Source organism: Thunnus albacares, chromosome 5, assembly GCF_914725855.1.
Source record: "Thunnus albacares chromosome 5, fThuAlb1.1, whole genome shotgun sequence".
NCBI lineage: Eukaryota > Metazoa > Chordata > Actinopteri > Scombriformes > Scombridae > Thunnus > Thunnus albacares.
In genome coordinates this window covers 36,259,754-36,272,737 of record NC_058110.1, presented here as the reverse complement: position 1 = coordinate 36,272,737, position 12,984 = coordinate 36,259,754, and the positions used below count along the sequence as shown (strand labels likewise).

The 12,984-nt window shown below is 38.2% G+C and overlaps 1 protein-coding gene across 2 annotated transcripts in view; it reads left to right on the top strand.

The window, feature by feature from the left end:
- Positions 1-3,255: 3,255 nt before the first annotated feature.
- LOC122981723 overlaps positions 3,256-12,984 on the top strand; it is a 930,226-nt gene continuing 920,497 nt past the window's right edge. For both annotated transcript variants that reach the window (XM_044350415.1, XM_044350413.1), the window contains exons 1-4: positions 3,256-3,322; positions 5,325-5,403; positions 8,284-8,509; positions 10,360-10,628. In XM_044350415.1, the coding sequence (XP_044206350.1) occupies positions 5,335-5,403; positions 8,284-8,509; positions 10,360-10,628 (564 nt within the window). In that variant the 5' untranslated portion in view covers positions 3,256-3,322; positions 5,325-5,334. The remainder of the gene's footprint in view (positions 3,323-5,324; positions 5,404-8,283; positions 8,510-10,359; positions 10,629-12,984) is intronic.

Here is a 12,984-nt window from a genome sequence, read left to right as displayed (position 1 = left end):
TCAGTTCTTGTTCCCTTCCTGTATGACAGCACATTAACCTGCAGTTCATCTCTAGGAGGATGTGGTGAGACTGACCTCTCAGCCCTGCATGCATCAGATGGTTGAAAGTAAAATGTGAAACTGCAAATGAATCACAAGAATGTGATCAAATCCCAATGAGGCTAAACTTTGGTTCAGTTCAGCTGAATCTGAGAAACTAAATGTGCATATAAGCTTGTGAATTGCAGCAGTAAAACATCAGTGTGGTTCACAGCATACACACTTGTTTGGGTGGTGGTAGCCTAGTGGTTAGCGTTCTGAGCTAACAGGCAAAAGTTTGTAAGTTTGAGCTGCTATCAATGTGCTGCTGAGCAAGGCACCTAACCCCAAGATGGTCCTGGTGTATCTGCAGTTTTGAAGCAGGACTGCAAGTTGAAACAACATTAAGAGAATAAGCAAATAGACACACTGAAGGCTTCTCATTGTCCCATCAACTGAACCTCTCAGCATATTCTGATTACCAAAGTTACTTTGAGCCAAAAGTGAAATCAATTTATTACTAATATGACTTAAGATTGAGTGATACTTAGTACACATAGCATAAGTCATTATATCTTGAAAAACACTAACAAACGTTTTACCCTGATTTGGAGTAATACCAAATGTATGGTGTCTCATTTCTTACTGTTACTCTACTCTGTGATTTGTGTGTGATTTAAGTGCATGCCATATACATCATGCAGTTTCTATACTATCTGTCTCACAAATACACCACTGAAACCACACCAAAGAGTGGCGAAGTGCATCCTGCGAACATCATGACCATATATGTGACAGCACACAGGAGGAAATGCATGTCTTGTCCAAAAACTTATTTCATGTTACTAGCTAGACTTCTTCCACCCTATACACAGTGGTGGAAGAAGTACTCAGATCCTTTACTATCAATACACCAAAGTAAAAGCCTTGCATGAAAAATCCCACTTAGGTAAAGTACATAAGTAGGCTGTTACAGTAGCAGCAAAATGTACTTAAAGTATTTAAGTAAAAATAATAATAATAATAATTTCTGACTGATATGACATTGATATTGATGCATATGTTTTTCTCTAATCTTTGATTTTTGCTGAAATATTGGATCATTTGAACATTTATTGAAATGAAAGCATGTGAGAAGTTTAGAGGGAAAAATCACTATTTGGTGGAGCTGTTAACAACTCATAGACATGTGAAATGTGACCCCGACTACACACTGCTTTTTGTAAGACGTCAAAAGACAAAAAGGTTGGAAACCACTGGTTTCATCTTTAACAATGTGTTGTATTTTAAAAGCTTGTTATATTATCCATTGTGTCAAATCTTCATCTGAAAAGTAACTAAAGCTGTCAAATAAATGTAGAGGAGTAGAAAGTACAATATTTCCCTCTGAAATGTAGAAAGTAGCATCACATGGAAATACTCAAGTAAAGTACAAGTAACTCAGGTACTGCTCCCGGGTCTGGAGGAAGGGATTCACCCACAGACGGCAAAGCAGTGCTGTTTCCTCTTCAAGGTCACCAGGGCAACAGCTGGAGGGATGTTAATCTCTTATCAAGGATCTAGACTATTTATAAGCATCCCTTTCCTGCAAAACATTGTAGTTTTAGTGGGATGACATCTCATTGGCATCCCATCTGACTTCAGAGAACAAAGCCTATCAGATATGTCAACAATGTCTTTTGGTTCACATCGGTAGTATATTATATTATTGCATCACACAGAATAACAGAAATGAAAGGTTTCAGTGTTACTCTTAAATCACAGTTTAATTGCTTTCTGCATTATGAAGATTTTTCTTTTCTTAACCTGTATGTTGACTCAGTCAGCGAGTCATGAGCTTGAACTTTATTGACATATAACTTTGTTGACATTTAAGGAGGATGTATCATGCACATTTCCAGGTCTATATTTATATTCCAACAAGTCCTACACATTAACCGATAGATACTTGTTTGATCATGTGACTCCAAAACGACATATAGCAGCGTTTTCTAATCTGGCGTCTCTGTCAGCAGTAATCAGCAGGACGACGTCATCTGTCTGTGTTTTATAAAACCTTTTAACACGTCACTGTTAAACAATAATGATGTTTTATGATGTGACAGCGCTGTGGTTCAGACCTGGTTGGGTTTAAAGATGATGGTTTGGGTTAAAATTGCTTTGTTAAGGTCAGAGAAACATGTGGTGGGTTAAAGTTACTACTTCCTTAAAGTTAGGCCACCTTTGTCATCATGGAAACAATAATAACCACGGGGTTAAGCTTAGGGGACGATGGTAGTTAAGTCTACCGTTGGGTTAAGCCTCCATCCACCCTCCTCCTCTGAATGACAAACTCTATCCACATATATATACGTCATCTTTACTACAGCACTGCTCCACCTCACAGTTACTATAACAACTAGATGGCTACTCAAACTAACTACAGACTGACATTATGACCTGTTGTGTTGTTTTTCGTTAGGACAGTCTCTTATATTCTGGGGCTCTACATTAGCCTGGCAACTACATCAGCAAACAACTGTCCAGTCGCAGCAGAGGATGTAAATTACATTCTCAACACAGCACACACACAGAACTACAGATTCATGAGAAACCGGAGACTGACGACTATTTTGTGTCTGTATATGTTTTGTTTGTTTGTTTGTTTTTTAAGATATGTTTTTGGGCATTCTTTGCCTTTATTCGACAGTTGACAGTGGATAAGCAGACAGGAAGCATGGGTGTGAGAGAGGGGTATGGCATGCCAACCCTGGACATTGCAGTTATGTGCATTGTAACCATTCAGCTACCAGGTTGCTTCCACAATGAGCATTTTAACCAGACAAAGACATGAACCTGTTGTGTCTGATTTAGGTCTCTTAGTATCACAGTGTTTATAGTTTTATGAAAAAACTATAAGCCGTGATGGTATCACCAGTAATTTTTTTGCAATGTTTTACATTTTTTGAACTGTTCACAAACTGCTAATGGTGGCCTGGAGCTTTCAGTGGTCCTTCATACCACAACTTCTTTTTCTCAGTCATAAAACAGATACATGGAGTGCTGCTTGGCTGTAGAAAGGTTTTTAATCTTGTGGTCTACTGATGAATCATTAACAGAGTGTCATGTTTAAAATGGGAAGTCAAAGTCAAAATGAAAGTCGGGTGACTTCATTTTTTTATGTAACAATGGGTCACTTCCTCAACATAATACATGTATATAAGTCCACCAGTCTGTGAACAGTGTAAAGTGTGATGTGTGATCTTCCACATAGAGGACTGGACTGTTTTCAGCCATGGACAGATCACAGCAAGACTAAAAGCAGGTTTGTGCTTTATCTCTTCTACAGATTAATCTTTTTAACTACTGATTAGCAATTATAAGTTTGGTTTATTTTAGTTGTCTTGAAATGTCGATAGTCTATTTATTTAGAACAAGAAATAACATTTGAGCAATCTTTAGTCCATTGAACCCCCTATGAATGAGTCTAGGATGAGGAGGAAAAAAAATTCAAACAAAAAATTACAACTGATAACAATAATACAAATAACTGCAACTACATAAGGCAAAGTCTACACTACTGAATCTGCGGTCAATCCACATTTCATTTTTGTTTGGTTGGGAGAAAGTTGACGAGCCTCAGTGAGTTGCAAACAAAGTTCCAGTGTTAGTTGAGACCAGCATCATGCTGGCATCAGCGCTGTAAAGCTATAACCTCCAAAGTTTTCCTTTATGGTTAAACTTAAAGGATCTATCTCTCTATTCCCATCAGCAGAGCTCAGGCAGGGCCCAGCTTCAGCTGCCTGACACTGCCTTTCAGTGAGACAGAACTAACTCTTTGATTGACTTAGACCGTGTAACCAAATACATCTGTGAGGATTCAGAAAAGAAAATTACACCTCAAGTAGCCATTTATGTAGTTCAAGGTACAGTTGGTGCATACCGGTACTATGAAGGTTTCTATGAAGATAAATGATCACACATTAATTAAAGCTGCAAGCAGTGATGAACGGGCCCTCGCGCCTCCACGCATGTCAGGCTGCAGTGCAATCCAACATCACTTCCTTTGTCCACTATTTTGCCTGCTGCTAGACCTATAATTATTGTAAAATACACAAACTTCATACAAAATTTGTATATAATGTATTGTATGTGTATAGACCTTTCTGCTGTATTCTACAAAAATGAGCTCCATTCAACCCCCACACCCATCCCCCTTGAGCAAGAAAAGACTTTAAAACTCACACTCTAATATCTCAAAAACAGTAAAAGATAGAAAAAACATGTAAATTCAAGATTTGTAGGTCAAAGTCTCATGACTCATTTAAAGTTCAAATGAAGTTTGTATCTAAAACTATGTGGAAGCAGTAAATGTTCAAAAAGGTGTGAGTTTGCTCACACTCTCCATTCAAATATATGAGTATTTTTCTGTATTCAGCTGCAGTTACTTATTGTCTCTACACACCTGACAGTACACATGTCAATCAAACTTTGACCAGGTCATGTGGGTTAAAAGTCTTTACTTTTCTAAAAATAGACTTGATGAAAATTAGGAAATAAATTTCTTTTACAACCAAACTCATCAAGAGTTTTCAATTTACTAATTGAAATTCAAGTGAATGGGCCCAAAACTTGCATGATTTTGATGACACAGGTGTGAGCGAGACAGACATGTCTCACCCTGCAGAAAATTCTCGTCCTCACACCGTTGAGATTTGATGTTTCGCCATGACAGAGGAAGTTGCTCTAACTTTATTGTAAATGCTCCAGTCTGCACCAAACTTTACATGTTTGATAAGAGTCCCGGCCTGAACATGTCTACATGACAATATTCCATCAGTGATGCAAACTGGCTGAATAGCGCCCCTACAACATTTCAGTAAAGCAGCCCCAGCAGCAGGAAAAATAGTGGACAAAGGAAGTGATGTTTATCTCCTTCTTGCACTGTCTGAAAACAGCCGGGTCTGAAGACATCTACATGCCCGCGACAGAAGCCCTTCGATTGCACCGCGGCCTGACATGCGTGGAGGTGCGATGGCCCGTTCATCGCTGCTTGCAGCTTTAATTTGAATTTAAACCTCGTTAGTTTTCATGTATAACTTCAACCAATCCTTCTAAAAGAACTTTGAAACCAAGTATTCACAGCATGGGGTTGTTTTAAACAATGTTCTAAAAATGTAATTATGATTTCTCCAGATTTAAAGGACCATGTAGTCATGTGTATAAAATATAATTATATTATTTTTAGGAACATAACTTATATACAGTATAGACAGATTCAATACAGATCCTCTCACTTATGTTTTAATGCCATGTTTCTTTAACAGATCCTGAACCATGGGCGCCAAAGTTTCAGTGAGGAATAACACTCCGTACATCTGGTACTACTCCAACTCAAGCTCAGGGGTGAGTTTGTTTCTTTGTTCATAATAACAACTTTGTTCATACTTTTGCAGAATTTAGTATGTCATCAGTTTGAAGTATTCATTATATCAGTGATTTTAGTCATGTATGAACAAAGTGTTAATGCTTTTGTCCTTGACTTTTTGTTCTTTTGGTGTTGCTTACTTATATGAGGCAGATAACCAGCAAACAATTAAATCTAGTAACAGATAAAACGTGTTAGTTCTGGCCGTCTGTTCTGGCTGACTGCATTAGGGCAGTGTATTACAGGTTTTACCTGCCTGTTTCAAGACACAAGTGATAAAGGACAGTGAATGATTGGTTGGTTTTTAGCTTTTATTTCATCATTTAGGACCAACACGTCTTCACCATAGCAACGGTCACTGAGGATCATGGGTAGGCTAATGTAGTCACTTCCACTATCGTACAAAACTGACAAAATACTTGATTTCTAAACCAAAATTTTGAATTTCGTTTTCTGGTTTTTTGTTTGGAAACAAAAAAGGAATAGATCACGTGATTTCATTTTTCGTTTTTGGTTTAAAATGAAAAAAGGAAAAAACCATGTGACTTCCATTTTTGGTTTCAAATGCAAAAACGAATTGGCTGAATGTCCTCAGACCTGTTCGATATTCAATCCAAAAAGGAATAACGATAAAACGAATCGGCGAAAACCAAAAACGGGCCGGGTTTGATTGGTTTTTCATTATTTGATTCTGACGCCATAAACATTTTTTTGTTCTTTGTTTTGACACAAATAACAGATTTACCGTTTTTTGGTTTCTGAATTACAAATAAATTACGAATTATCCGATGATACCTGGACCGACCGTTAACTGTGATAATTGAATAATCCGTAATCCATTTGTAATTCAAAAATCAAAAGACGGAAAATCTGTTATTTGTGTCAAAACAAAAAATGGAAAATCAGAATCAAATAGTGAAAAATTTTTGGTTTTTGCCAATTCGTTTTATCGTTATTCCTTTTTGGTTTGAAGAATGAACAGGTCTGCAGACATCAAGCCAATTAGTTTGCCAAAAGTAGTTACAAAAACTGACCAGCAGATGTTGCACTATGTGAACCCCCTTAATATGTTTGTACACTGAATTTCTCAAAAAATAAATGGAAATGTGGAGATGTTAACAGCTAGGCAAAAACAAAACAAAACAGATAGGCATCTATAGAGAGGCGTTTATATAGTGAATGATCTACAGAGACAGTGAGCATCAAATGAAGCCTAAACTATTGTGCAGTAAATCTGTTAAGTACAAATGTAGTCAGTCTGCTTGAGTAGAAATCTAGGAGGTTCTTTTTACTAGACCATATCAGGTAGGATGAATCTCTAACCAGTCTGCAGAATTATACTGAGTGTGTTTTGCCATCATCAAGTGGCTTCATATGATCCCAGCTGATGGAGGCAACAGTCCAGTGAGAGCTTGAGTCTAACTGATACTAGCTGGATGAGATGTCACAAACAGATTTACTGCACAATAGGTGAAGCTTCATATAATGCTCGCTGTCTCTGTAGATCATTATCTGCGTAAACGTATATATATATAGATGCCTATCTGTTTGTTTGTTTGTTTTTGTTTTGGGTTTTTTTGTTTTGTTTTGTCAACATCTCCACATTTCTATTTATTTTTGAGACACTGAGTGTACAACCCTATTGATGAGGAGGTTCACACAGTGCGACACCTGCTGGTCAGTTTTTGTAACTACTTTTGGCGTGCTTTCTGTTCTATGCCATTGATCTTTCTAATTATTGAGAACAGACTTTACTATCCACAGTATATCTTGAGGAAAACTTACTAAAGTGCTTTCATTTACAAAATAAACATAGGGCCAAATCCACAAAAGGATTGCAAATGAGACAAAAAAGTGTGCAATTCATAAAGCACCCACAAAGGGTGAAATGCACCGCAAACTGCGCTGCCAAGCAAATAGCGTCATGGTGTGCCTGTTCCATTTGCATGTTTGTAAATTAGGTAATATTGATATGTTTGGCGCAAAACTGGCCCCTTTCTATGCAAATAAACCTCGTTACAAAAACATCATCCTACAGAGATAGACACTGCATCTGTAGGGTGTTAAAAGTTAGACCCTCTTTTTGTACATTTAAAGAGAAACAGAATCATACATTAAAATATTGTCTTCCTAATGCAATAGAAAAGCAAAGAAAACTATATATTTGTGCTCCAAATTTAATAAACTAATAACTTGTAATGGGTAAATTTATGTTTTATATCTTCATTGTTTTACTGTACAGTTTTCATTTCATAGTTATCTGTAATCCCTGGCATTGTATATTTGTTTGTTTTATATTTCTGTTCTATCACTCCATTTATGTTATCTGCATGTGACACTGAAGTCGGATTAAAATAAAAAATAAATTTAAAAAAAAGGATACCGCATGTGAAATGCTCACATATTGCACCTGGTGGTTGTTGGTTCGCACTGCAGCTACTCCTGGATAAATTATTTCACCCCCTCCACTGCTGCCGCGGCTTTGAAATGAGTGACATCTGTATGTGAAATCGTTAATAACTATTTGGAAACACATGGGTACCTCTGCTTGTCACTTCAGATAATGCTGTTTAGGAATTTCACGAGTTTGCGTTCATATTGAAATTCCATTTTCATGTGTCCAGGTGTCCAAAGGGCTCTAATGGTCCGCGTGCAACATTATGTTTGTTGTTATAGGAACAACAGCAAGACCAGGAAATCATTTTATTGTATTGAACGTTTCATTAAAAAAGACATTAATTATCTTCATGTTCCATATCAATAACACTTAATGTGAGTGTAATTGCTGTTTTCATGTGTGTAGTGATACTACAATTCCACAGCCTGGTTAATCAAAATGATCTTTTTTTTTCTCTTAGGGGTTTCGTAGTGTATACCCTGGCTGTACTGAACAGTATGACGAGAAGCGTGATATCTGGTGCTACATTTATCTGAGATACCACAGTCATGATTGGAATAGTTTTGGAACTGAATACAATTCTCACAAAGGCGACCCCACGTTTACCATCAGTGAGAGCTGGGACCGCTCACAGATTCAGTGGCATTGCAGTACAGAGGGGAGTGTTGCAACGTGTCCCAACTATGGTGAGTTGTCACAATTCTTCATTAATGTTAATTACTAGTTTATTTCAGATACAGTTTAAACCAAAAAGCAGATAAAAACATACAAACTATGGTTGGTGGAGATTCTTCCTTGGTGCCACTGACTGTGGAGGGTGTGTTTGTTAGCTCATGTAAGTTAGATTTACTGTTCATTTGTGGACGAGAGTCTTAAAGTTGCATTCATTAAAAATTTCAGCATTAACATAGCAAAAAATAGCCATGTGCAATCTGAGGGTATGTTGGAATGATCAGCCAGTAAGTCTAGGGCTGGGTGATAAAACAATCTTGATATGGGATCACAATAAGTTATGTTGATTACAATGATAAACTTCGGACATTTTTAAGCGATATGTATAGATCTAACAGCCTATCACACAATCCAATTCAATTCAATTCATTTTTATTTATATAGTGCAAAATCACAACAAAAGTTACCTCAGAGCATTTTCCACATAGAGCAGGTCTAGACCGAATTCTTTAATCTACAGAAACCCAACATTCCTCCATGAGCAGCACTTGGTGAAAGCAGCAGGAAAAACTCCCCTTTAAAGGGAAGAAACCTCAAGCAGAACCGGACTCTAGGTGGACGCCATCTGTTGGGTTGAGATAGAAAGAAGGAGAGAGACACAGAGAAGCATAACAACAATAATAACAATATTAACAATAATAAAAATAGAGATATGACTGGTGATAATTAAAGCAATAATAGCCGGAGACGGTGTCGAGGCTGGACACCCACAAGACAACGCCACCCCTGACGTCCATAACTCTGGATTTTACAGGAAGCCAATGCAGGGGTTCAAGTTCCTCATCCTGTGAGATGAGAAAGCACAAAAAAACTCCGGGGAAGAAGCAAAGTTAGTGACATGCATTGATGTTACATGAATGCATACAGATGGAGAGGAGGAGGAAGAGAGAGGAGCTCAGTGCATCATGGGAAGTCCCCCAGCAGTCTAGGCCTATAGCAGCATAACTAAGGGCTGATCCAAGGCGAGCCTGGTCCGCCCTAACTATAAGCTTTATCAAAAAGGAAAGTTTTAAGCCTACTCTTAAACATAGAGAGGGTGTCTGCACCCCAGACCCAATCTGGAAGATGGTTCCACAGGAGAGGAGCCTGATAGCTGAAGGCTCTGCCTCCCATTCTACTTTTAAAGACTGTAGGAACCACCAGTAAGCTGCATACTGGGAGCGCAGTGTTCTAGTGGGATAATACGGTACTATGAGCTCTTTAAGATATGATGGTGTCTGACCATTAGGAGCTTTGTAAGTTAGGAGAAGGATTTTAAATTCTATTCTAGATTTTACAGGAAGCCAATGCAGCGAAGCTAAAATGGGAGAAATGTGATCTCTTTTTCTAGTTTTAGTCAGAACACGTGCAGCTGCATTCTGGACCAGCTGGAGAGTCTTTAGAGACTTGTTAGAGCAGCCTGATAATAAGGAATTGCAATAATCCAGCCTAGAAGTAACAAATGTGTGGACTAGTTTTTCTGCATCTTTTAGGGACAGGATGTGCCTGATTTTTGTGATATTACGTAAGTGAAAAAAGGCAGTCCTTGAGATTTGATTTATGTGGGAGTTAAAGGACATATCCTGATCAAAGATAACTCCCAGATTCCTTATGGTGGTGCTGGAGGCCAGGGTAATGCCATCCAGAGTAGCTTTATCATTAGATAATGTGTTTCTAAGGTGTTTAGGGCCGAGCACAATAACTTCAGTTTTATCTGAATTTAGTAGCAGAAAATCTCCTGATTACATAAGTCTAAATTTTTTTAAAAATCCTCTGATGGAACAAATAAAAAAACAAAAACTTAATGTATGAATGTTTTCAATAGGAAAACAGGAGGAAGATCAGAGACAACAAGAACAGCAGCGAAGACAGCAGCAGCAGGAGGAGAGAAGACGACAGGAGCGTCTGGAACGGGAGCGAAGGATTCAAGAGGAGATAGACAGAGAGAGTGAGATCTCCAGAGAGAAACTGTCTCGATCGAGGGAGAAGCTTCGTCAGAAACAGAGCTTCAAAGGTCAGGTGCACCATCATGAGCGCACACAAGTTCTCCACCAGCAAATAGAGGACGATGCAGCTGCAATCGAGAGGAATGAGGTATGGCATTAATGGGCTACTTTCAAAATCAGTGTCTATATCAGGGGTCAGGAACCTTTTTACCCAAAGAATCAAACATTTATTTTACAAATTGAAACATTTTTCAAAAGAGCCACAGCTGGTTGGGCATTGCTAAAAACACAATTGTCCATGTTTCACTGCGGGTTGTCATGGGTAACCACTTCTTGGTCAACATAGTGTTTGCCTCTACATGCTTCACTTGGTAAGGCCTGTTAATAGCTGAAACGAGGCACATGGCTGCTTTCATATGTTTCTTAAAAACTATCCATAATGTATCCAGAGTAGTTCCTGATAGATGAGTTCTAAGCAGTAAACAGACTATCCATAACCCAGATGAAATAAAGTCTGTTGATAATCTGTTATTTGAAGTGTCCAAGTTCACATCTGTAGACATTAACCTACAAAGTTACTAAACTCATAAATCCTTACCTCAGCCCTGAACCTAACCTTACCATTACCCTGAACCTAAAGTATGTTGATCTACTGAATTCAGTTGTCTTTCACTGCATTTGGAGTGTCCAAGTTCATATCAATACATGTTTACCTTAGAAATTACTGAACACATAAATACATAATTATAATGTTTGTTGTCAACATATATTCATGCCACGCAGGACACAATTACTTTACTCCCTTACTTGACCACATTTGCAACAGGTCATTTTAACAGAGTGTGTAAACTACTGAGTCCTTTTAGAGAGCAGCTCATGTGCTTTCACAGCTTGTGGCAGAGTTACCACAAAACATGATTTAAAAGAAAAATAACAAAAACAAAACAGTGGGCTATGACTGTCGACAAAAAACATAAAATAGAACCAGACAAATACATAGTTAACAGCCATAAACCCACAAAAATAGCCTGTTAATGTACAAAGTATACTCGCAAAGTATACTTACATTTTTCACAAGTTTCACTGACCCCACGTGGAACTCCCTGCAGAGTGCACAACTCAACACACTGTTTACCTTCAAACAGAGTTCAAATCAATGTAACACCTGTACAGTTTCCCTCGTAACAAAATAAAATAGCACAGTGTGGCTTTATGCATGCTAACATTACCTTGCTACGCAACTGAGAACACAGTGGTCGATGTCTGGCGCTAAAATCCCAGGACATCAATGTCAGGAGTGTCTAAATCAAACCATCTCGTTAAAATATTGACAGCTAACGTCCTTTAGGTATTTTTGCAGAGATATTTTACAAGATGTGTGTGTATTTACCTACTTTACACGATGGAGTCACAGCACCATCCACTCTGTAAATCTCCAGGTGGTTCGCACGTAAACAGGAAGAAAGACAAAGATGCACTTGGCGGAGAGACAATAATATTGCTCGACGCTGCCGCCTATTGACCAAAACCAGAAATAAAAAGTGAGACTGTCACAGTCCACTTACGGTCTACTTCACATTTTACTTATACTTAAATAATTTTATACTCAAAAGAAAACAACAAACAACACATGCATTAACATTCAAACAACTTTGAGAGCTATATCACACCTAAGTGGAAAATAACATCTGAACCGATTTACCACCTGGCTACATTCAACAGATAAATACATGACAAGAGTCAACTGATATTAGTTACTGAGGTGTTGTTGTTATGTTTCTGACAGTCTGCTGATGTTTTGTAAGTCATCTACAGTGTTTCCCCCAGAATTTTTTTCAAGCCTGGTGGTACGCACCGAAAAAACCCTGAAGGAACGAGGCACGCGGGATGGTATATTCACACGGTCGGCTTTGGTCAGGCGGCACAGCAGGCGGTCTGCGATTTATATTTGCCTTCAAATTTTTGTTTGCTCTGTCATTTCAAGACTTAAAACAAGGTGTTACAAGGAGAGGATGACTTATTAAGCTGTCCCTCTCCCTTCTTTCCCATCTGTATTTTTTCTTGACTCCAGAGTTTTGGAGAAAAACATTAATATATTTGTTTGTCCATCACCCACGTTAGAGCTTTTTCTCTTTTTAGGTGGTGCCGTACTCGCTTCAGCTAACCTGTATCCCATACGCTCTTGCTCTCAGTCTGCATTAATTTAAAGGGACTTTGATAGCAGTGGCACTCGCATCATATCAAGAGTTTCCCAGGCAACGACACAGAGGTTGACTCACGTTTTGGAACACAGAGGCTCCCAAACGCATATGATTATTGACTTATGAATGAATGGATATTTGGCATTATTTTTGGCATTCAAAAACAGATTTTTTGGCCTGGTGGGGGTTCTCGTGTGTGTGGTCCACCGGGCCTGTACAATTATAGGGGAAACACTGATCTACAAGGGAACATATAAAAAATAAAGTTTGACCGATATTTGGCCTTTGTTATTCTGCAATTAT